This window comes from Uloborus diversus, chromosome 1, assembly GCF_026930045.1.
Source record: "Uloborus diversus isolate 005 chromosome 1, Udiv.v.3.1, whole genome shotgun sequence".
Lineage (NCBI taxonomy): Eukaryota > Metazoa > Arthropoda > Arachnida > Araneae > Uloboridae > Uloborus > Uloborus diversus.
In genome coordinates, this window is record NC_072731.1 from 145,530,013 (window position 1) to 145,556,872 (window position 26,860).

General features: G+C 33.5%; 1 protein-coding gene across 1 annotated transcript in view; it reads right to left on the reverse strand.

Annotated features, from left to right (window-relative positions):
• The window catches only part of LOC129221859 (protein FAM204A-like), a 41,082-nt gene extending 16,016 nt beyond the window's left edge, over window positions 1-25,066 (reverse strand). The window contains exons 1-3 of the mRNA XM_054856214.1: window positions 24,806-25,066; window positions 18,030-18,187; window positions 3,862-3,976 (exon numbers count right to left, since the gene is read on the reverse strand). Of these exons, the coding sequence (XP_054712189.1) occupies window positions 3,862-3,976; window positions 18,030-18,187; window positions 24,806-24,964 (432 nt within the window). The 5' untranslated portion in view covers window positions 24,965-25,066. The remainder of the gene's footprint in view (window positions 1-3,861; window positions 3,977-18,029; window positions 18,188-24,805) is intronic.
• Window positions 25,067-26,860: the final 1,794 nt, after the last annotated feature.

Consider the following 26,860-nt stretch of genomic DNA (forward strand, 5'->3'; position numbering starts at 1 on the left):
GATAACTCGAAGCCTTATAACTCTAATATTCCTTTATCTTCTCATTTGATCCCAATCCAAACACTGAGAGAACTTCCTATAACTAAAAGGTTTCACCTGGTCCTTGTGACTTCAAGTTACCAATAGTTTACTATATAACTATAAGCTAAACTTAAACTATACAATATTTATCAAATTTTCTTTTTGTTCAACAAAAAAAAAAGTGTTTTGCCTTTAAACTTGAGTGTTGCAAAAATGCAGCAGGTAATTTATTTTTAGGCAAAAAATTATCACTTTAAAGTTTTTAGAGAATAGGGAGGGGATAGATATTCAGTACACATTATAGTAAAAAACAAAACATGTATAATAAAGTATAAATACAGTATGTTTCCACACCTTAGGCTGGGAGGTAGAGGTGCAGATTAGCAATCACCATTAGCCAAATGGCGACCAAAAATTCTGAATGGCTACCAAAAATTTCAGTGCCAATCACCACTGGGTGACCAAAAAAATAAAAAATAAACTTCTCTGAAATTTTTATTATCTCTTGCATTGTGCTTCGGAAGCAGTTTTTCATGCCCCTCTAGAGCGTGACATCACTTATTGACGTGCAAGAAAAGTTGAAATGTTGCCTCTCTCCTTACTGATTCACTGATGCCTTGCGTTTGATACGTAAAACCAGCTGCAGGCATTGTGCATTCAGGGGGGGGGGAGGGGGAGTGAAAAGCCCCTACAGTCCAGTAGGAACGATCCCCAAATCCAATCAAAGTCAAATGATTGATTTTATTTAGGGAGCCATGTTGAATTTGAAATCGTATTTCGCGCAAAAAATTGCATCTTGTGATAGAAATTTCAATCCTTTTGTCTCTTGTAAATATTTTAATATTTTTGATAATCAGAAGTTATTTTGACACAGGCTACCTTAGATTAGCTTATTTTATGTTTATGTTTAACCAATGGATTTATTTTTGGACCAATTCTTCCATTGTGATCGTACATCGTGGGGAACTGCTCCTCGTGATTGAGATTTCGATCTCTTTGCATATATGAATCGATCTTTTTGCATAATCTTGTACATATTTTGATATTTTTGACAAGAGAAAGTTGTTGTGACATATGCTACTTTAGATTAGCCTGTTTTATATTTTAATTTTAATAAATGGATATGCTTTTGAAGCTGAACTTTGAAATCATACTTCACGGAGATTTGCATCTCGTGCTTGATATTTCAATTCTATTGCATCTTGTAAATATTTCCATATTTTTGGCATCTGAAGTTATTTTATGGCAGGCTACCTTAGATAAGCTTATTTTATGTTTAATTTTAATGAATGGATTTATTTTTGGACTCATGCGTCCCTTGCAATTGTACTTCGCAGGAAATTGCATCACATGCTTGATATTTCAATCCTATTGCATCTTGTACATATTTTAATATTTCTGACAATCGGAAGTTGTTTCGGCATAAGCTACTTTAAATTAGCTTATTTTAAGTTTTATTTTAATAAATAATAAATGCATTTATTTTCGCGAGACATGATGACATTACACACGGGATTCATGAAAAATTATTTCCAGCATTTGAAATTTCAATCTATTTATACCCTTCAAATGTTTCAAAGTTTTTGACACTTGAAAACTTTATTTTAATGACTAAAAATGAATAAATTCTGCTTATATATTTATTTTTTGTAAAAGGCTCAGTTAAAAGTTTAACATCTTATCCCACTGTTTTTTTTTAATTTGCCTTTGCAGAGTTTTTAGACATTGTTGCAAAAACATCTCAAACATTGGAAACAAGGGATATTTTATAGCATGTTGCTATGTCAGTAATGAAAAATTTTGTGCAGTGACCAACTGGGTCACCTCAAAATAATGCAAAAAGTTCTGGATAGCTAAGCTTTGCATTACCTACAGTAATGCTGAGGTGAAGAGTGGAGTTTCAGGAGATATCATAGGCATGAAGAGCATGTCTCTAAAACGAGACACACTTGAAGCAAGGTTGAGAATCAAGTGTAATGCCCAAAAAATAGCAAACAAGGATTTCAGTAGAGATTAAACTTATAGTGGCAGGCATCCATTAAATCCAGTCGGGTCAATCCATACAGGATCGACGGATGGGTGCGCTCGACCAGCAGTATGAACTACTCATTCATGCCTAAATATTTCTAAGTTATCAAATTAAAATAATTATTTTTATACTTACAATATGTTTTTCAGCATAATATATAATGTAAAGCACAATATACATAATTTAAGAAGGTGCAATGAAGTTTTCACACTTTTTATTTCTGTTTTAGTGTGTGAATTAACTAGAAATATTGCTCAATTTCAAATACCTGTATCTTTTTTACAAACCAAATACACAAAACAATATATACAACATGTATAGTACTTGAATGGAAGAAATGTTATTTTTAATTCCATCCCCTTTTGGTTTACAGGAGTCTAAAAATGTCATTTTTCCGACTTTTGAGGGGCAGCGGTCTATAAAGGGTTAAAAAAAAAACACACAGCAACAGTTACATATACTTATTAGCATGGTTCCAGTGATTAGTTTTTGCCGTATTTCATTTTGTGTTTCCGTCCTCAACACATGTCATCCCCCTTTAAAATGAGTAAAGAATTTTCATTTGACCCTGAACTTTAACTTGTTGCTATTATTTTAAGTATTAAGTTACAGCCACGTAACTCAGCAGGTAAGACTATCATCTTATGCACTTTAACATCAAAGCATAAAATTAACTGCCACAAATGTAATTCAAATGGATTTTGGCCAAAATACAAAGGTCTAAAAGTTCCATTTTTGACTACGAAAACCACTTTTGATGACCTCTAAAAAAAATCCAAGGTCCCGTTTAGAGAAAAAATATAAGTGGCTTTAAATATCTTCATATGCAGCTTTTAGGGATATGAGTTTCAAAAAAATTAAAAATGGTCGAGCACACCCATCCATTGAACCTGTATGGATATTGACCCACTCGCTCTAGGCGTCAAATTTTGCAGAATTATATTAAATTGTTCAAAATGTACTAAGTCTAATTTTTTCTGTTTTGATTACTGTAGTAGATGCTTTTTAATATTAATATTGTATAAAATCAAATTAATCTATGCCGAATTTGTTGCATTTAACAAAATATATATTAATATCCCTAGTGAAATGTCTCTGCTATTAGAACTTTCAATGATTTATTCTTTTTGAAGAACATAAATAAATTCTGTTAATGTAACAAAGTGTTTCTACATTTTGACTTTTTTTTTGGCTTAAAATATGCATTATATGTGCTAATTTCTTCTTCAAAAATAATATTTATATAGTACAATTATTTCTCCATATTCAAAATATGTAATGTGACAATGGTGTTACACATGTACATATTATCATATACAAGCTGTGACTAGTTACTGTAGAATATTTTCCAGAAGATTACTAACTAGTTTTACACATACATACGTGCATACTGCATGTATCATGTTTTATATTGAATGGATCTGTAAACTGAAATTTTAATTAGCATTAATATTAGCAACATTATATTTCAATTCAAATCATACTCTGATTTCTTCAATGAGAAAAAGAAAATAATGACTGGTACTGATCTTTATTGGGTAGGGTAAAGATTTTTAACGTACACATAGAGGTATGTGTGTGTTTGGCTATCAAAAATTTGAAATGACTACCAAAGTTTTTGGTGTTAGTAGCCACTGGCTACCAAAAAAAAAAAAAAAAAAAAAAAAAAAAAAAAATACCAGTCTACACCTCTACTGGAAGGGGGTGCAGGTTGCCATCTTTCACCTTCTAATTGACAGTATAAATATGTGAGTTTGTTAAATTAAAAAAAAAATAATAATATGAAAAATATACATTGCGTTATTACTGACTTTTGGTCCACAATCTCCATGGGATACAGGTCCCTGTAAGTGATCATTTATAGTCAAAAATGGTTTCACTTCTAACCACTTCTGAGTATTTTCTGGATTAGAAGCTTTAGTACAACTGAAAAAGAAATGAACAAAATGTTACTAGCTTAAATGCAAACACTTCAGAAAAATACAAATCTACAGACATTTAGTGTCTGAAAACCAATTTGAGCATATCTATTGAAAAGTAGACATGATGTTTCAAATGTTAAAATTGTCCTTTACTGCAAGACAACACTATGAAGTTTATTATATTACAAAGAAATATTCATAAAAAGTAATGTTTCATTAGTCATTTGAGCTTAAAGATAGTGAAATAAAAAATAAAAATTAATTAAAAAAAAAAAACTTTCAATTAAGGAGAAAAGAGTATTTTTATGCACTCAGAATGCCTCCACATAAGGCCTGTTCACAAACAATACTTATACCACTGCAATAGAGGCTGGAATAAAAAAGGTCCTGATAAAAAAAAATTATTATTATTATTATTATTATTTTTTTTTGTATACCTATTGACAAAAGTTTAAGAAGTTTGTGGCAAAACCTGGCACAAAAGATCGGCCCCATGCCACTCCAAACTTTTTACATCACTTGCATTTTCATTGAATGAATGACCTTTGTCTTTTGGAGCATTTCATCTTTCATAAAACAAAATCATTAATCCTGATTATTAAAACAAACATATTGATAGGATCTTCTGTTATGCCAATCTCAAAAATGATACTTACTCCATACCATAGCAAATGCAACCTTCAATGAAAAACCATGAAGCTTTGTGAAAGTCTAATTACTGTAGTCTTAATAAACATGAAATCCTAAAATTTGATAAAATTTTAAATTTTGTAAGAAATTTTGACATGATGAGTTAGACAAATTTCATTGTGGAAGTTTTGAGAATATCTCAGAAAGTTTAAAAACATTTCTTAGGTGGAACAGAAGATTAGACCATTATAGTTTCTAAGAAACATTGTAGTTTTTAAAAAAAGTTAACGGTCTATTTTGTAGAAATTTAGGCCTGTTAAAAGACATTTCACAGAACATTTCATCATGAAAATGGACTGTTTACAAAATATTTTATTGAAAAATCAACAGTATTTTCAATTTTAAAAAGAGACATATAAGGGTTGTCCAAATGAAAAGTGGACAAGTTGAATACAAATAATACTTCTAATGTAAATCAAAAGAAATCACCATAGGCGTTGAAACACAAGCGCCAGCGTTGGGATTGATTACAGGCCTTTTGTGTAGAAAGATCGGGGCTGATTCCTGAGAAAGTCTTACATGGCTTCCTTCACTTGATCATACGAATGGAAACGTTTCCCCTGTAATGCTCTCTTAAGTAGCCCAAAGATGTGGAGGGTTGCCTGGGTTTCCTAGGAGAAGTGTGGGTGGGCATTATTATGCAGAAGGACCAATCGTTGTATGAGAAGGCTCAGCGATTTGTTTTTTATTGCTTTTCACAGCTTCATCAGAGTATTGCAATAGTGTGCTGAATTGATAGTGCTCCCTCGGGGCAGGAAATAGATCAAAAGTGGTCCACGGCAATCAAAGAAAAATGAAAGAATCACTTTCCTTGCAGTCACTGTTTTTTTCGATTTCTTTGGTGGAGAAGATGAGCAGTCTTTCCATTACATACTCATTTTCTTGGATTTGGGAGTGTAATGGTGGCACCAGGACTCATCGCCGCAACGATGCATTCCAGAAATGTGGAATTCTCCTCATAACAGATCAAGTGCTGGGGACACAAGCTTATTTGTCATTTCTGATGATCAAGGGTCAGGTTTTGTGGTACCCATTCCCGCACACTTTATTGTCCCGCAGATGTTTGTGCATGATAGTGTGAACCGTTCCTTTACTCAGGTTGAGTTTGTCACTGATTTCATGGGTGTTAATCCTTCAATAAGCTTGGATCATTTCATTGACAAAGTAATAGAATCATTAGTGATTGAAATGTTTGCTTGACCCGGTCTCGGCAGATCCGATGTCGTTTGCCACTCTTCTTGAAAACTTTTAGACCACTTGTTTACAGCTGTACAACCTAAACAGTGGTCGCCACCGACTACTACCATTCGCTGATAGATGTCCGCATTACGCTCACGTTCTGCAACCAGAAACATTACTACCGCACATTGCTCCAATCTGGACGCATCCATAGATAGCACAACTTTCCTTTTGTAAAATTTCCTCTACTGCACACAGGTTTCACCGCTGAATGGCATTTGAGGTGCATACCTCATATGTTTGTGTAGTGGTGCTGTAATCGAATCATTCATTCTGACATTATTGCATGTGTCCACTTTACCCATTTGGGAAAACCTTATATATATCATAGAGTAATAATACCGTTCCTCAAAAAAGCTGAACTTCTCAATTTCCAAAATTGTTTTTTAGAATCCTTAGATGGATTTAAAGAAAGTGTAGTCAATATTTCACATCTACTATCTCTTCTGCCAGAAAACAACTAACTTATTTTGAGTTTAAGCTTTGAAATCTACTGGCAATAGATTTAGTTTATTCAAGTGATTTTCTATCTATATTTTAGTTGCATTAATAACTCATCCTATCTCCTTTATACTCCTTGAGTCACAACTAATTAAAAAACAAATCTAAAATTTTCACTTAAAAAAAAAGGTATAAAAGGCTAAATCCTCAGAAATTCTCAAAGTGGGTGCTGCAGGGAAAGGCCAGGGGTGCCACCAATTGTCCATGGTTTCAATGTACAGTGGAGCAACGATTATACGTTTCTCTTTTATATGTTTTTATCAATTACATGTTTTTCAAATTGGTCCCTGCAGAGTCTAATACACATTACCGTTTACCTATTATACTTTTTTTTCATTTATACACTCTTTTCATACAGTCCCTTCAAAAACGTATAAACTGTGTTTCACAGTATATATACAGAAGTACATAACAGAGATAGACCAGGGTGCCATAACAAAATTCTAATTCTTCAAAGGATGCCGCGAATCAGAAAAGTTAGGGAATTCCTGATAGATAGTCATTGTTAGGGGTGCACCAAATATTCACCGTATTTCAGTGGAGAGAGAGCTTGGAGTACTGATTAGTGATTTAATCCAAACTTTGAACTAAAGTTGTTAGCTTCATCTTAAAAAACTATATTGATTGCAGGTACTTATTTTGTGCAGAATTTCAAGCTCTACAAGTAGTCTCAGTAAATGTATGAGCAAGATAGGAATTAATTTTGAGATATTCTTACATTGAATGAAAAATATGTGCTTTTTGTCACAAATTTATATTCAGCAGATAAAGCTTGGTATCTTGATTCCAAACTCATTATTTCAGAATTCAACTTCCTAACAACTGAGCTAATACCAAGTACCATAGGCGGATTTAGGACTGAGTTTCTGGGGGGGGGGGGCAGGATTTTTTTTTAGCAACTTTTTATTGCCCCTCACTCCTATGTTTTTGTCTGTTTCCTGTGATGCATAAGTCCATTCTTTACTTATTTGTGTGTATTAATGTGTGTTTTCATGCTGCCCTTTTTGAACTGACCTTAAGAGAGGGAGCTGGTACCAAGAGAGTGACGCAGGGCTCCCCTTTAAGTGGGAAATAGAATATTTTCAACTTTAGGGGGTAGGGGGTTTCTCCCCCGGAGGAAATTTTGTAAAATGGACATAAATTTCTGCATTTTGACGCCTTATAAAGGTTAATTGGATAGACATAAAAATAGATAACTAGATTATACAGTTGTACAGTATAGTCCAAACTTTGTAAGAAACAGCCATTTTAAGTTTGAAAGGAAAAATAAACTAGATTTCAAATTACAACAACCTTTTTTTAATTATAAATAGTGCAGAAAACGAAAAGGAATAGAAGTAGTGTATCACTTTTTTTCCTGGCTAAACAGATTAAAAATATGCAGTAGAAGTAATTGGAGCCTACTTTGCTTAGGGTTTTCAAAGACTTATCCAGTGGTTGGAAGTAGCGCGCTACAAATAGCGACGCTACTCTAGTAGCTACATTTTATAGTAGTTTGTAGTGTAGCGTACTACTTTTTAAAAAAAGTAGAGTAGCGAGTAGTTCGCTACAAAAAAAAGGAGTTTGTAGCGATTTCTTGAAACTACTTTTGAATAAAGTTTGAAAAAAAAAAAAAAAGCATTTTTAAACAAATCTGGCTAGTGCAAGTCTTACGCAAGTAAAACTCGCACCTATCAGATTCGTAAGACTGAAAAATACGAGCTGACCTCTGACATATTATTTTGATGCCATACATTGTATTTGTTTGACGCCATTAGTTTGTTTGGCGTAGAAACTTTCACATTTTCCCAATATTCGCCTTGAATAGAGCATGGCTTAGAAAGAAAGAAACGAATTTTTTCCGTTTCATGAAAACTTTGCCCGTTAAGCAAAAAGCTTTCGGCATCAATGCCATTTGCACATTCAGTCGAACCTCAACTTACGCGAGGGATGCGTTTCAAACTTTAGATAAACAGCTCGCTTATGCGAAATTATATTTCACTAACTTCATATTTAGAAAGAAAAAAATGTTGAGCGGCGATTTGTACGTTAACAATCTGATGTTTCGACAAGTACGGTGCAGGAAATTTTGTCTTTGAGTGATGCTAAAGGGAAATTCCATTCACCAAACTAATATTCAGTACCCAAGAAACAACGTGATATAAGCCCTGCGCTTCTGCTCCAAAAATTTTCGTGTTGCGGGTGAGGAATTCGCGTCAACTGCAAAATGCGTTTCTCGAGTAAAACTCGCTATATAGACATTTTGTGTTAGTCGAATTGCGTTGTAGTCAGAGTCCACTGTTGTTTAAAATTGCACATTGAAATAAAGTAAGTATTTTTAGTTAAGTTTCATGTTTCGGATAATTAGTAGCACCGTTTGGGATATTTTTCCTTTTTTTCTTTTTGTTTTTCACTGATCGAGTATTGATATATTGACATATTAAAAGTCAATGAGATGGTGTCTAGGTCCGGAACCCTAGCTTGAAGCTCAAAAGCAATTAATTCCTACGAAATATAAGTTCCTTTAAAATTAACTCATATAATGAAAATTAAAGTTTCTCTTTTGTTTAAAAGATGCTTCTCATCATCTAAATCACTTTCATGTATATGTATGTCTATGTAAAATTTAAATCAAATTATGACTGGATTTATCTCAATTTCAAGTAGCCGAGTTACACTTCTTGAATGAAATGCTACTTACTGTCAGGAAAGGATTAAAAATTTGAAGGTTCAATTCCTTCCACTTCTTAATCCTTTCTTGCAGGGAATACTCGTGCAAATGGTAAAAAATGTTTGGATTGACGAATTGTTTCAGTAAAGGAAAGAAAGAATAAAAAACTTATTGCAATATTCCATGTTTAAATGAGCCAATATCAGGGTTCATACTCGATTTGAATGAAAAAATTCCATGACTTTTCCAAGACTTTTTAATGACTTCAATGAAAATTTTCATAACCTCGTTATACGAAGAGAATAGCACTGTTTAATCTCAAACTTGGTAATATTTGGAAATGAGCATTAGCAAAACATCTATATGAATGCCACAGCCTCATTGAAGCACTTACTCGTAATAGAAAAAATACAAATGCACACTTAAAAAATTAAACTATTCTTATTTGTCTTCATCATATAAATTTAAGTAAAGCAAAAATGCAGTGAAGCGAATATGATGATGCTTAAATGTCTGATATTTTTTTTAAAAACAGGCAGAATGATGTTGAATGGGACAAAGGTTGAATGAGTCATCACTAAGTTTCAATACATTTATTTCAAAAGTTACCTTTTAGTGTCAACAGTGCCTTTAATCATCCACGTAACTTCACAGTATTTTGGTTCTTTAAAGTAAAGCCACATAGTTTAGTTCTTTATATTTCTAAACCAGATCTTTTTTGAAAAAACCATTCAGTAATGAATCAATCTTCTGATTCAAAAGTATATTTGTTTTGTTTACAAATTTGCATACTTTCAAATGCATATAAATTAATAGGTTAAGAAATTCCAGAACACATTTACGAGTGATGGAATCAAACCCGCATGCAATTGAATTGCATTTTTTTTTTTTGAGTGGGCGTGGCAAAACATAAAATTTTGCTGCTACAGAATATGAAACATAAGAAGTGTTGAAACTAACAGAAAATTCAAAATAAGTGATGTCCAGGCAGTAATCACATCGCAAAAAATGGCAAGCGGCTGCGACAGAAGTGGAAGCAATGAGATTTCAAAATTCAGATTTGATCTTTGGATCATTCAATTTTCCACTTTTAATAGCTTTTATGTGCTATACTGTTAAATCACTCAAGATTTCTAATGCTCCTTTAGCTACTGTTCCTTTCCCTTTGTCCAGGACATTTTTCCATGACTTGAAATGAATTTCCATGACTTTCAATGAAAATTTCAATTTTCCATGACTTTTTTAGGTCTGAAATTCTGTTATTTTTTTTCCATGACTTTCCAGGATTTCCATGACCCGTACAAACCCTGCAATATATAATCTGAACATTTTTTAAATTTTTTCATTCAATCCTCAACTGGTGTGTATGTGTATGTTATTTATTTATTTATTTTTTAAAAAGTAGCAAAGTAGCGACTACATTTCAAAAGTAGTTTGTAGTTGCTACATTTTGAAAAAAGTAGTTGTAGTTAACTACATTTGTGCCAAAGTAGTTGTAGTTGTAGTTCGCTACAAAAGAAATGTAGTTTTTCCAACCACTGGACTTATCTAATTATTTTCAAGGACTCTAGAATAAATAAAATTATTTAATGCACTTCATTTGTACTTTCCAGTGTCTGGTATTTTAGTACTTGATTGTAAATTTTTGCAGTCCTTTTCTAACTTGGGGAGAAATAGCTATTTTAACTTTAAAAGAAATCATAGATTTCTCATGACAACAACTTTTCTTCAGTTGCAAGTGGGGCAGAAAACGAAAAGAAATAGAAGTAGTGTGTATTTTTTTTCCGTGCTAAACAGATAGACAATATGCAGAAGTAAGATAAAAGCAATCAATACAAAAGAATTTCCAAAATACTGCATTCAGGATTGAATAAATAGTAAGATATGAAACATGTGTGTCACAAAAATTTATTTCAAATAATATGTTACAAACGTGAGAACTATGATTTTTACATTTTTTATACAGGATGTGGCAAGGAGCTGAATTTGACATATGTTGGCATTCCTCCCTCTCTTCCATTTATTAGAAATTTTAAAATTTAAGGTTTGTAGCCACACGTTTCCAAATATTTAAGGTTTTCAAGCACTTAAAAATGAAATTAGTTTTTTCAAGCAATTTCCATTTTTTAAGAAACGAATCATGAATTTTTTTTGGGGATTTAGGGACCCACTTCAAAGCAGGGGCCCTAAGCAACAGCTTGTTTATCTTATAGGCAAATTCGACCCTGTTTGTAATTCACTCTTACCTGTAAATTTTTGCTTGATGTTTTGTAATTTTTACGAAAATTCCTCAGTTTTTACCGTTAAAGGATTTTTACGATTTTACCAATCTTTGTTAAGTTTTTATAGACTTTTATAAAATTTCAGCAAATTTTTCCAAAACTTTTGACGACTCAATTATTTAGATTTCAATAATGACAAGGACTGACTCACTTAGACTTAGATTATTATGACTCACCTTACTTTTTAAACAGTATTTATAAAGTAAGTAAAATTGTACTCTCCCTCTAAATAAAAAGATTCATTTAATCAGAACACTCAGATAGCTGAAAATTATTCCGTTTGCGATAGTATTTATTCTCTCTCTTTCTTTCTCTTAAAAAAGAGAGAGAAGGAAAAACACTTATGTTTTTTAGAATTTCTCAAAAGGTCAATTAATATACTAAGAACATAAATATTATGCACAAATAAATACTTGAAATGTGGACACAAATCATAATGAGTAGATCATTCTGTTAGCGCGAATGGGGGAAGGGGAGTTTTTCTCCTTTGCTTTAGGTTCTAATTTGTTAAAATAATCGTCAATTATTATAAGTGTTGCAGCTTATTGTATAGCTCGTTTAGCCTATATTTTCGTTCATATACTTGCCCAAATAGTTTTCAGTTCAAAATAGGGAATTTAGACACATTTTCAGCACCCCAGTGACAGCTGTACTATTTGTATTTAATGTTCTTTTTTTTTTCCTTTTCTTTTCTTTTCTCCCATCAGAAAAGGACATTTGCTTTTCTCTTCATTTTCATTGAACTATTCAAAAAAGAAAAAGTCATGATTTTTTTGTTTTAAGATTTTGGAAGATGTGTTGTTACTACATAAAGTCCTCCCAAAACTGGGGGGCATCGCCCCCTATGCCCCCCTATAAATCCACAGATGCCCTTCAAAAAGAAATATATATATATATTTTTAATTTTTGGAAAATGTGTTGTTACTACATGAATTCTCCCAAAACTGGGGGGGGGGGGCATTGCTCCCCTCTGCCCCTCCGTAAATCCGCCCATGCCAAGTACAGGTAAAATTTAAATATTTATAAGAAAAATTGAAGGTAACTAATATTTAATTTATAAAAAAAGTATTAACACATGAATTAATAGTATGCTTTATGAAAACATTTACTAATGCTTGACTCATGAGATATGACTAAATTGCATAAGAAGTTTAAAAAAAGTTTCACCATGTGAAATTTATGTAAAGCAAATTTTAGACATGCATTCAGTTTCTACCAATGCTTTTATTAAAATTTTTAAAGATACATTTTTTAAAAAAACATTATAGTTAAAGAATGTGAAACTATTTAGAGCTGGATTTAGACTAAACGGAGCCCTAAGCTATTTCAGGTATGGGGCCCCTTTTGTAGTTTGAACGTTTCTCTCGGTGGTGTAAGAGGTAATTCCCCTCCCCTTTATTGTGTTTGTCTCTTTCCTCTGATACATACAGCAATACTTTGACTTTTTTGATCGTTTTTCCCTGATGTCCTCTTTTTGATTTGACCTTAAGAAGGAGAATGGTATCAAGAGAGTGACTCAGGACTCCCTTTAAGTAGAAGTTAGAATGTCCCCAATTGTAGGGGGTCCAGGGGTTTCTTTCGAAAATATTAATATAAAGTTTCGAAAAATATATATAAAATTCGCATTTAAAGCCTTATATGATGCAGTTACAACAGCAAAAATATCAGGACAGAAATAGGCAAACAAAACTTTTTTAAAGTTATATACTCTATCACAAATTAAGATAATGCACAGTAAAAATTGTTTTTGATTCAACTAATCAATGAAAGCAGTTGAAAGAGAAAGAGTGCGGGAAGAGAAAAGACACTGCAACTGCAGTGTTACTTGCTCAACATTGGCTTTTGGTACAATTAGTTTTTAATCACTCCTCAACCCACCGACAAATACAACAATGAATTAAATATAAAATGATCAATTGTAAAAAATGCTTTAAAAGAAATGGTGTACAGATTTAGAAAATAGGTAACAAGAGCCCATTTGAACAATTCATAATTCATACACTTGAAAAGAAATAAAATTGGAGCTCACTTTGATCGGGATTCTCAGAGACTTATCTAATTATTTTCAAGGACTCTAGAACAGTTAAAATCATTTAACGCACTTCATGTGTACTTTCCAGTCTCTGCTATTTTAGTCCTTGATTATAGCTTTTTACAGTCCTCTTCTAACTTTGTAACAGCTATTTTAATTTAAAAGAAAAAAGAAACTATAGATTTCTCATGTCAACAACTTTTCTTTAGTTGCAAGTGGTGCAGAAGAAGAAAACGTATAGAGGTCAGATTTTTTTTTTCTTTTTTTTCGTGCTATCCAGATTGACAATATGCAGAAGTAAGATAAAAGCAAGCAAAACAAGTTTTTCTTTTCTTTTCAAAATGGTGCTTTTGGGATTAAATAAAAGTAGCAAGGTATGAAACATGTGAGTCACAAAATATTATCTCAAGTAATATGTTACACAAACATGAGAACCATGGGGTTTTTCATTTCTTGGTGCAGGATGTAGCAAGGAGCTGAATTTGACTTATATTGGCATTCCTTCTCCCTAATACCTCCCATTTGTGGTTTGTAGGCGCACTTTTCCAAATTTTCAAGGTTTACAAGCACTAGAAAATTAAATTTACTTTTTCAAGTAGGATTGGTTGGAGGAAGTAGGTCACTCTGTGTCACCCCCCCCCCCTAAAACTGAAACATGGATAAAGTTTTCAAACTTTTTTGAACAGATTATGTTAAATTTTATCACAGTGATTGGTTTTGCACACATTTGGGTTTCGTGGAATTTTTTTCTATGTCATAACACTTAGTCAAAAAAAAAAAAAAAAAAAAATCTGAAAAAATTTTTTTTGCGAGTTCAAGCAACATTTTTCAAAGAATTGTTTACAGGTTAGTTATTATTATTTTTTTATGATAATGAATTTTTCACGTTTAGTTTTTCTTAAAGTTCATATAGCAACAAGAATTTTAGCATAAAATATTATGAATAAGTGTTTAAGAGGAGGGGTCCCACTTACCCTATACATTTTTGCTATATGGGGTAAGTGGGTCCCCTTACAATAATTTGGATTTCAAAATCAACAACTCTGATTAAGTATTTGTTTTGGTGAAATACAAGACAACTATGATGACTTAGTAGGAATTGATAGTTTAGCTACAAAGCTGCTAAAGCTGGTGATTATGTACTTGGGAAACAAGAATGAAAGAAAATCATTAAGATTTAAGTAGGTCTAGAGGCCTTGGTGGCCGTGTGGCTGCTTTGTAAGCAGAGAAGCGCGGGTTTGATTCCCGCCTGTAGCATTGGGTGTTCTTTCATTCCCATGTAATGTATATCTTTCATGTGTATTGTCCTGGAAATAAAATATGGAAAAAGGTTGTGGATTATTAGAGGTAAAAGCTTCTCCACTGAGAATAGCTATACACCCCAATGTGTGTTATTATAAATCAAATCAAATCGAGTAGGTCTAATGTTGAAAGTTGATGATAAAAAATACTGTTGAATTTGCAAGATTGAATAGAAATAGTGACACTTTTTACTGGTATAATGCAGATGATGTTGGAGTTGGAATAATTACTGAGGATGAAGCATTCTTCCTTAGCCAACCTTACATTGACGCAGTCATTTAGTGTTTCCAATTTCTTTTTCAACTTGTAGTTTTGGCAAATTTACTCAAATTGATCCTAATCAAATGTATTGCTTTTATTAAACACACCTTTATATGTAAAAGTAAAATATATCCCTATTAGGCATTCAATAAATTTCACAAATGAAATTGTTTTGTTGCTCACTTTAACATTTTCCGTGATAGATTTAAAAGACAGTAAATATCTCACATAAATGGATGCATTTACAAAAAAAAAAAAAAAAAAAATCACGCTAAAAATTTACATACTTTATCATGTAAGAACCCCTTTTTACTTTCTTCTATACCTAATATATAGAAGAAAGTATTGGATTCGTGCAAATTTTCGAATTTCGAATTTTGACGGATTCGAACGTTTTGAGGTGTGCTGAGTCCATTTCGACCATTTTTGGAAAATGTCTGTCTGTCTGTATGTGTGTGTGTGTGTATGTGTGTCACGTCTGTGTGTGACCAGTTTTTTGTGGCCGCTCTACAACAAACACTACCGCATGAAATCGAACGAAATTTAGTACACGTATGTGCCCCTATGTGAACTTGTGCCCATTAGTTTTTGGCGCGAATTCCTCCAAGGGGGGTGGAGCAATGGGACGTTTTTCGAGTTACGCGTGCTTGCTATTCCTCAGGAAGTAACTGGCGGAATCAAACAAAATTTGGTCCATATGTTGGTATTAACAGGAACAGGTGCTGATTCAATTTTGGTGTCAACAACTCAAACGGGGGTTGAGCTATAGAACGTTTTTTGTCGTCAATTGTGACTGCTGTATCTCAAGAAATAATGAACGGAATGAAAGAAAAATTTATCGGCAAGTAGCCCTTAGTGGGTATAAGAACTGATTTTATTTTTGTGTCAACAGCTAAAAAGGGGGTAGCGCAATCACCCGTTCTTTTTTTCCATTTTGAGTGCCCTATCTCAAGAAGTAATGCTACGTTCTGGTTGAAATTTGGAATATATGTGAATCCATATGTAAACAGGCTTTGGTTCAATTTTGACGCCGATCGCTCCAAGAGGTGTTGATTTTTTTTTTTTTTTTTTTGCGAATAAAAAATATTTTTATTAATGCAACAATAAGAAAGATAAATCGTAATAGATTGTCGTCTGCGTATTTCTCGTGATCTTAATTGTATGGAAATGATAGGAAATATTATCTCAATGATTTAAAATTTTTAACTGTTGCCATCTTATGTTTGTTAACAAATAAAATATTTGTAATTAATTCAAGCAAGGCTTTTAAAATAACTTTCAATTTTCGCTCTTTGCTTTGCTTTTGCAATAATTCAGACATTGGAATAGTCGTCAAGTTTTTGCATGTGTAATTTTGTTTTTGTTGGGAATATTGCTTCCTTGTCAAGCATGGGGAGGGATCAGAAAAAAAAAGAAAAATATAGAAGAAAGTTTCGTGATGGCCACAACATACTAGTTTAGATATGCTTCATTTAAATTTAAATAAAAGAGGGGTGACCCACTTACCCTTTACTGTGAGCTAAGTGGGATATCCATCCGATTTTTAAAAAAATATAGTTGTTAACAATATTTAAAGCATTATTTTAGAAAAAAAATGATGAAATTTTGTTTATTAATAATGTTCAAGATAAAATAAGACAATAAGGTTTTTTTTTTGGTTGTTGTTTCAAAACTTTTGCTTAAGTTTTCAAAAACAAACTATTCTAAAAAGGGGTTCCACTTACCCCCACCAATCCTACTTTTTTTAGAACAAATCATGCTAATTTCCAGGAGTGGGGGGGGGGGGGCTAACAATGCGGGGCCCTAAGCTATAGCTTGCTTAGCTTGTACAACATGTCCAGGCCTGAAACTATTACATTTATTCAAAAACTTTTATTACTAACAAAAATCATTCATAAAGTGGTAAATTTTTAATATTAGCCAGAGCTAAAACAAAATAGTTTACATTTCATCTGCATAAAGGCACTTTTCCCAATATATGCTTTAAAAAAAATCACAACTGTAACATATTTTTTAAAGTTCTTAAAGGGTCCTTAATAAAATTTCAAATTAAATTTAATTTAAAAAAATGATCACATGCTCAATATTTGTATTGATATTCCAATAAATGGAACATTTTTTACATGTATGTCAATGGTTCTTTTTATAAAAACAACTACTAATGCTTAATCTCTCAGAGATGGCAGATGATCTTGAAGACAAAACATCATTTGTAATAGGTTATTTGTCATTATTTTGTAACTAGAAAATCGCCTGTCAAGGTATGACGGGTGAGAATTGCTTCTACATTTGAACGAAGCCATTGCCTGTTTGGTGATATTTTGACATTTGAAATTGTAACCCAAACTCCAGTGGATTAACCCTAAATTCCTGTAAGCAGCATTCATTGTTGATAATTTTTTCATTCCTCTGAAATGTCAGTCTTACCAGTAAAACAGTTAAGTTAACGGATCGAGTTCAGCCTTGTCACAATAAAGCCTTTCCCTGCATGTTAAACATTACCAAAACATATTATCAAATTATCATTCCGTGCCATGAGTTTCATTGTTGAAACATGCTCGTTAATCGATCATCGGCTATTATATATAAGAGGATAGATAGAATCATACAATATGCACCTCTTACTACTCAGTGCTTTCCGGCTGATTCTACCTATTAGAAATGATACAAATGATGTATCGCTTCAAGCTCATCCCGCATCTCTCTGTGATCAAGCTTTAGGCACTCGGCCGAAGTGCTAATCAGTACAATATTCGTTTTTAGTGGATGGAATTTCGGCTACAAATATTGATACTTATGATTGGATGAACTGTTTAAAAAAAAAAAAACTTATTGATTAGTGGGAGCCAGAGAATGTCGCTTATTGTCTTGTTTTTATTTGCATAACTTTCTAAAAACGTTTTTAAAAAGAACTTGTAATGTAACTTTAGAAGTCAAGTGTACCGAAAAACAATTTATTTAATGCTCAAGGTAAATATTTTTACAAAAATATTTGGTTAGAAACATAGTTAGAGTTCAGATATGTTACATTTTTAAACAAAAGACCTAAATTGGTTTAAAAAAAAAAAACAATAAATGTCAGAAATAATAGTTATCTTACTTGGATACTGGACCATAATTTTCAACTAATTCTTTTATTTCTGGACCGTTTAAAGCCCTTTTTACCAACTTACGAGACTTTCTTTCCTCAGTTATTTGATGTCGTTTTGCAGCACGGCATCTAATCTGCTCCACTTTTTCTCTCAGTGCAGTAAACCTCTAAATAGCAAAACAAGTACCAGTTACTCAAATTGAAGACAAACACAATTTTTACAAAAAGGAAGAAACACATACAATACCAGGGTTCGTGATTTTTTTTAAACCAAAAAAGTCATTTTTTTTTTAAAATCGGATTTTTTTAAAATCGTCAAAAATTTGTGGATTTTAATTAATTTACATTTATTAGCATAATATATATTCATACTATAGATGAAAAAGCAACTTTTTAGCTATTTTCATTTCATGGTATCATGGCAGTAGCTGTTTTTTAATAATAGTTTAAGTAGACATGTTTACAAAAATACATGATTCAAATTAAATTCTATGTCCCCCCCCCCCCCAGCTACAACCACCAATCCTTCAACTATAATTCTAGGAAACAGTAATACCATTATTTAATAGAATTAAAATTATCATACTTTTTAGAAGAAAAGATACTTAGAATTTGGCAGTTTTCTATGTTAACAGCTTAGAGTCAACAAAAGTTCTGAAATTCATTCAATTGTTCAATTGGGATGAAGAAGGCAAAAAAAAAAAAAACCTTGAAAGCAATCTGAACTAATGAATCCATTCAGCATCCCCCAATAAAAGTACTTTAAATATTCAATATTTTATAAAGATTTATTAATATGTTATAATAATTAGATAAGATGTGATTTTGTTTTACACTTTGCTAAAAGATAAGGTTTCCACCATCATACATTTTTAATGTAAAATAATATGTTGAACAATTACTTTTGATGACTATAACATATATTTGTCATGGTGTATGAGAAAAACTGGAAATTTTTATTTTGTTTGTAAAACTAAGCAATATTGAAAGAGTTTGAAAATCTGTTACACATACAGAAAGTGGGATCGTGTAGTTTTGTCAGTTCAAGTTAAGACCAGGGTTGCCAGACGTCCCGGATTTCAAGGGACAGTCCCGTATTTTGAAAAATTGTCCCGCGTCCCGGGGAACTTCCATACGGGACGGCTTAGGTCCCGTATTCTAGCTAATACCAATATTTTATAAAACGAGACATTATTTTAAGGGGAAAAAATAAAGTAAAACAAAAAATGTGAAATGAAGAACAATAAGAAAATCAAAGAGCAAAAAGTTTCGAGACGGCTGACTCTATAGCAAACTGCTTGACTAACTCATTGATTGAGTCAGACTTTGATTTTCTGTCAGTTTTAACACTTTCAACCTACAATAGCAACGCTAATTTTAAAACAAAGCGGTCAGCATATACCCTACTTAGAGAGAAAAACAAAAATTTACTGAAGTCAGGGTGTTTAGCTCGTATAGTTAACACTGCATTAGGCCATGCTGTTGATGCTTTAGAAATTGATGTCAAAACTATTGTTTTAAGTCATTCACATTTTTCTAGACCTGCAGTTAAGCGGAATGAGCTGAAGGAGTTTTTTGAGTTTGCTAACCTAGAGTTTAAAGAGCAACTAATGTTTATCCTGACACGATGGCTAAGTTTAGCTTCTTCTGTTAAATCTTGGCCTGTTCTCATGAATTATTTTATAATCCATCCCTAAGCCTCTGCTGCAGAAAATTATTGCTTTTAAATAAAGAAAGTACAGCTGAAACATGATGTGAAACCAATGAGGTTGTGTTAGGTTTCCATTTTCTTAGTAGAGTAACGGCACCAGTAACAGACATGCAACAGACATGCTTAAGGCATCGCTCTCGGGTTAACACAATTTTTTGAGCCTTTTATTTATTTAGACCTTTTAAACTGTTTTTCTCTCATGCAACAACGTCTCATCTAAGATTTGGCTGCTTCTGGAAATTAGTTGGGAATTAACTAATTCCTCGGAATTTGTTAATTTTATTTTTATTTGCTCAATTTCGGAAAAAAGTCTGACCTCCAGTAACAGACCCCAAAAAATCTGATGACACCCAGTAACAGATGGGTTGAGGAAAAGATGAGTAATGGTCAACATTCCCTTTTTCTCTTCAAAATGTGCAGAAGTTCTTTATTTTTAGAGCTGAAGCCGTATTAAATTTTAAATGAACATGAAACACCAGCTGACCTCGTGGTGTCTGTTCCTAACCTTCCACCACTGCCTTCTAAATACCAATTGGCTCATAAAATTCACTCTGATAAACACTAAAGGGTTGCACCATCTAGTGGGAGCATTCATGGGCCGCAACAACATCAGTTTTACCAGCCTAAAAGTCTTATTATTTAAATCCAATCTTATAACTGTCTGTTACTGGACCCTTCTCTGTTACTGGTGCCGTTACCTTTATGTGTCTCCCGTTTTTGAAGTTGTCCGTAAAAAACTTCAAATTGAATCTACAACTGCAGCTGATAACTTTATGATATGACACATTTGATAAAACAGCTGGAGAGCAGATTTGAAGATAAGTTTTATGAATCGTTCGTTACTAAAACCCTAAAACATCTAGACGGTAGAATAGTACAATGTCTTATTGAGGGATATCAGACATTTTTTGAAACAGCTGTGAATTTGCATGAGAAAAAGTGGTTTGATTTCACAGATAAAAATCCCCTTTTTGTTTTAAAATCGATTGCACCGTTTAACTTATAGCGAACGCAAGTAGAAAACTAATTAGAACCTGTTTCTATCAACTTCGATTTGTTTACTGAAATTTGTTCTATTGCTTACTTTATTCTTTGAGTTAGAGTTCCTCCAAAAATGTGCTCACCCATAAACATAATTACTAAGAGAAATCTTCTGAAAGTTATTAAAACATAGTTGTTTATCACCCTTTAAAAATACATAAGCAGTAATTGCCCTCAACCTCAAAAATCCCTCCCCCCTTTCACTTCTCGAAGCCTGTCTTGTATTTACGGTTCTTAAATCTGGTAACACTGGTTAAGACTCAGGGCCGATCCTAGGGTGTCGGCCACCTGTGTGCAAAGACCTAATGTGCTGCCCCTGAAGAGAAATTTACATGTTTTGACTAATACTTAACGCCCATATAAATCTTTCTTCAGATTTCTGTATCAAGTTCTAATTTAAAAAAAAAACAGAAGAAGGATAAATTTATGTAAAAAGTTAGAAACTCCTTAGGTACAATTTATATCTTTGAAGAAAGTAATAGGTGCCAAAATTTACTAGTCGTAAAAACGCTTTTTATAGCCCGTCTTTGATGACATCATAAGAGGAGGGGTAGAAATCGCCCACAGAAAATATACAAAATTGGCGTATGAAAAATAGCTGTAATTAATCTTTGGTTGTGTTTGGTTGCAAGAACAAAAGAGTCGGGAACATTCAAAAGGTCCATGGAGAAATTTACAATATTGATGTCAAAAATTGCAATTTTAGGAAATTTTTCGAGACTTGAGGGGAAAGTAATAGAGTTCTTTCCTGAAATTCTTTCAAAATTGATGTCAAATTGCAGCTATTTTTTGTGACCTTAGCTTAGGAAGGATGAGCGCTCTTCCCGAAAATTTTCTGAAACAGAAATTTTAAACACACAATTTCGGGTTATCTTTGTTGAAATTGCAGGAGGGAGGAAGATTCAGTCGTCTCCTATCGAAAGTTTGAAATTGAAGTTTAAAGCTCAAATTTAAGCTGTCTTTGGTGACGTTAGGGGGTCTGGCATCTTTCTTCCGGTAATTTATCAGCACTACTGTTTCAAAAACACATTTTTGGCTAGATTTGGACACAATAGGGGAAACGGGAAAATATTCCGAACTGAAATATTTTTTGGGATTAAAATCAATTTAAGGCTATTTTTGTGAAGAAAGGATTTTGGGGCTCTAAAAAGTGCAATTTTGTGTTATCTTTAGTGATGTTAAGGAAACCGGAAAGCTTCAGTGGATCTTTCTGAATATATTTGGATATTAATATCTGAAAAATACAACTAAAAGACTTCTCCACCTCACCTCGGCGATTGATAGGGGATGCCAGATGCCCTAGCGCCGTGAAAATTTACATTAGCCATCCGGAATTTTTAAGAAATGGAAGTCCCAAAATTATATTTTAAGGCATTGTTTGATAACGATGGGACAAAGAGTGGACGGGGGTTCTGTGTGCCCTAAAGAATTGTTTTTTAAACTGAAGTCAATTTCAGGCTAGTTTAGGCAGGAAGGGTTTGGTGGCTCCACGGAACCATTAAAAACGAAATTTGAGCTGTAGTGATTATGTTGGAGAAAAGGGGGATTGGGGTATTTCCCCCAAAGTTCTTCGAAACTAATGATTGAAAAACGCAATTTTTTTAGTTTGTTTTTTATTAAGTGAGAGGGGATGAGATTGGGGGCCTCTCTAGAGACGCTAATTCAGACTACCTTTGGTAGTAATGTTAGGGAATGGATTTTCGGGCCCTCTACTGCAAAAATTTCGAAATGTTTTTTCAAAAAATGCCATTGAGTAATTTTTGATGAGGAGGGGTACACAACGGGGGGAGACAGCCCCCCCACCAGGGCAGATGTGAACAAAATGTAACATATTTTAGAATTAATTTTTAGGTTGGAATTTACTCTTGTAGAAGGGGGATGACTGCATGAAAATATTAGCAAATGTTTGATTTATCATATTTAGCACCTTTTTCTTTTTTATCTCAAATCAATAATGAAAAATATAGAAAAATATCGTTTTTGTTCACATGTGCCCCCCTCTCCCCTATTATCCCGGAAAATATGATGTAAAAAAATAAAGTTATTATATTTTTTTATTTTTTAAACATAAATTTAACATATTATTTGAGCAAATAAACTAAATGTGAAAAAATAATTACTTTACAGGTATAATCAAAATTAATCTGAAATATAATCTAAAAAAATTATGATTTCTTCTTGAAATCATGATTGTAGTACACTAATTACTTGAAAAACAAAGAATCTAGACAAAGGCACAAGCGGTCTAATTTTGTGCAAATAAAAGCTTCTTCCTTCACTGTATTGTTGTTTATTTTAAATGGCCTGAATAGCGAAGAGGATAATCCGCAGATTCTTGAGAAAATCTGGAGACTATTTATTTAGCTAAGAGTGAAAAAAAAACTGAAATTATTAAAGAAAAATAATTTTACCTTTCTGCAAGTGAAGATTTGTACCATATTTTGGGGGATATTAATCCATTTGCTTTCCTGTACTCAATCGCTAGTTGCTTTTTTAACTTTGAAAACGGCCTTATGAGCAGAATCCTAGAAACATTGTTGGGCCATTTCAGTATTTTGGGCAAATGAAAAGTTTGTAATGTGACATTTTTTTTCTCTTTTTGCCATATAACCAGGGTTGCCAGACGTCCCGGATTTCAAGGGACAGTCCCACACTTTGAAAAATTGTCCCGCGCCCCGGGGAACTTCCGTACAGGACGGCTAAGTCCCATATTTTAGCTGATAACACTATTTTATAGAACGAGACATAAAGTAAAACAAAAAATGAGCCATAAGAAAATTATGTGGCAGCAAACAAAAAAATTATTTTTCTTTTAATTTGGTTTGCATATTTTTGTTTTAGCGGCAGACCACGACAAACTGAATGGATGCTTCTTTGCTCATTGACTGATGTTGAAGAATATATGTCTCAGGAGTGCTCATCTCCCAGTAGCCACCCCCCCCAAAGGGAAAATTACAACCTAAAACACCCCCTCCCTAAACATTTCAATGGGGTAGTCTGCGCCATGACCCTCCCACAGGCAGTGGCGTAGCTAAGGGGGGGGCGGAGGGTGTGGTCCGCCCAGGGCGGCACTTTTCTATCGATCCCCTAACGTCAACAAAGAAACACTAAAAGAGACTAATTTTGAAAAAAATCGGGAGCAAACTCATGTGCTCTTTCTAATAACTTTGACTTAAAGTTAGCAATTTTCTCCAAGTGTGGGCCCTTTAAGAGAATAATAAGGTCTTATTTTTTCTTCAATTAAATTTCTAGTTTAAATTTAAACACGTTTGACAGTTTTGTGTATTAGCTATTTCACAACGAAAGGGCGGCAAATTGAGGATCCGCCCCGGGCGGCAAACACTAGCTACGCCACTGCCCACAGGTAGGCAACCCTGTATTTCTGCGCATGCGTCGTCAATTGCAACGAAAACGGTTTTTATACTTTGATAGGCGACATTTTGTGAAGTTTAATGCTTCGTTGCGATTGAATTTTTTAGATTTATCATGCATAGACGTGTCATTAATACCCCCCCTTTTCACTCCTAGAATCCTCTCCCGTATTTACTGTTCCTAATTCTGGCAACCCTGTATATAACTATAACTATTTAATTTACCGTTTGATTAGCACATTATCTTAACTTGAGTTGGTACGGTGATGTCGGTAGGTTACACTCAAAACAAAAAATTATTCTAATCGAACAATAAATTAAATAGTTATGGCTAAAAAAAGTCATGTAACAGACTCTGCATAGTTGTCCAAAATACTGTGAAATGACCTTGTTCTGTTTTCTTTGTTTTAGTTTCAAATACGAAAAAACTTAAAATCTACAACAAACATTATTTACATTATAAAATTTAAAAAAAAAACATGTTTTCTATAACAACAACACAACAGAATATATTTATGAACAAGTATCTCAAATGAAATGAGACACAAGTTAAGTCATGTGCTGGGAAAGGTAAATAATTTAAAATAATCAAGAAAGCTGCAATTTACCCATCCCAAGTGAATACTTTACCGAGAATGAGGAAAATAAAAAGAGGCTAGTACTTCTTGTTGTTGGACTAAATTAAACTTGTTCTGAAGCCGAGTTTCCTTTTCATTTAAAACAGCCTTTTTATCAGTTGAGTTACCATTCCTATTTTCAAATAGATCTGCATCAAGATCATCTGTCTCAGAGGCACTGGAGCTGCTTGAAGCATTATCCATGATTTTGAGAATCAATAAAATATGCTTAATCGTTTACTACAAATTATCCCCAAATACCAAATATTGAAATTGAAAAGTAAATAATATAACGTATAGGCACCCGACGAAACAAACTCAATCGAAAAAATTTGGTAGCTTAGGGTGCATGTGCTGCCTTCTATCGAAGATATTAGAAATTAATAGCTAAATATTTCACAATTTAAATCTGCGTTTGTCAACAGTTTTTTACCCGCGGATGGGAAAAATATTCGCGGATCGGTAAGATTTTAATTCATATATGTTTAATAATATAAATAAAGAAAGAAGGAGCAATTAAGAAAGAAGTAATTTATTTACTAGTGATGATATTTAAATGTAAAAAACAATTATATGCGTAATTAAGTAAACCTTTAAGAAAAAAAAACTATAAAAAGCAATCAAAAAATCAATACTAAAACTATCGTCAAAGTTTTTATTTCTATCAATTCATTAATTTTTAAAAAATAATTAGAGTATGTATGATACATTTTTTATAAATTTTAATAAGCATTTCTGTTCAAATTATCGTGGATAGATCTTTTAGGTTGCGTTCGATGAGTACGACCGAGAGCGACCGGTTAGTTAATCACGTGACAACTAATGATCACGTGCTCCAATCAACCAATCAACTGCTTAGAATAGTAACCAGTGAGGTAACCGGTTGATCATAGAACGCTGCGGTAAGTAACCGGTTACTTACTGGTTAACCGGTGAGGTTCGTCGAACGCACCCTTAGTAGAGGCGGACTGTCCCGCCGGCCGATGTGCCCTTCCGGCTGTGCGCCCTCGAAAGCCCACTGTCGCTGTTTTGTTGCTATTGTTTTTTTTTAAATTTTTTATTAGAATTATTTTTAATTAATTAATTTATTTATTTTTACACCCTCAAATTTGTATGACTTCCGTTTCGTTTTTTTTTTGAGCAATCACAATTGCTTATTGCTTTCATTTGACTGTTTTTGGCGTGCTATCATTTTATTTTCCCACCGCCACCCTCCGCGCCCTGTCACCGTCGACCGGCTCCTGACGATGCTGCTCCTATAGCGAAAGCCGTCTCCAGGTTGCATCCATGTCCTACACACACGTGCATACATACGCAGCTACACACCCACACACACGCACGCACATACACACGCACGCACATACAGACACATACACACAACTACCCACACATTCATGCCTGCACACTGACAGAAACACATACGCCTACACACACATACACATACCCCCCCCACACACATACACACATTCATATACACAACTACCCACACACTTATGCCAGCACACAGACAAACACACATGCCTACACACACATACACATACCCCTACACACAAACACAGATACCCCCACACACAAACGCACACGCCTACATACACACACTTGTGATTGCGAAAAACATAATTTGAATTCAAGATGTCAAAATTCAAATTATTATATATATATATATATATTTTTTTTTTTTCATTTCTTTACGCTCTTGAACCTGTGCTTCTTCATTTTTTACGCCCTGTGTCACCTAGGGTGCGTTCGACGAACCTCACCGGTTAACCAGTAAGTAACCGGTAACTTACCACAGCGTTCTATGATCAACCGGTTACCTCACTGGTTCCCATTCTAAGCAGTTGATTGGTCGATCTGAGCACGTGATCATTCGTTGTCACGTGATTAACTAACCGGTCGCTCTCGGTCGTGCTCATCGAACGCAACCCTAGAGTCCCGTCGGACTAACCGCGCGGTATAACCGGTGGATTATTTCCGAACGCAGCCTTATTAATGTAACCAATCGAAACAGCGTTGCAAATTCGTAGCCCACCAGTGAAAGAGCATAACATTTTAACTCCAGTTCAGGTGATCTCCTAACGAACACTACTGCAGCTTTTC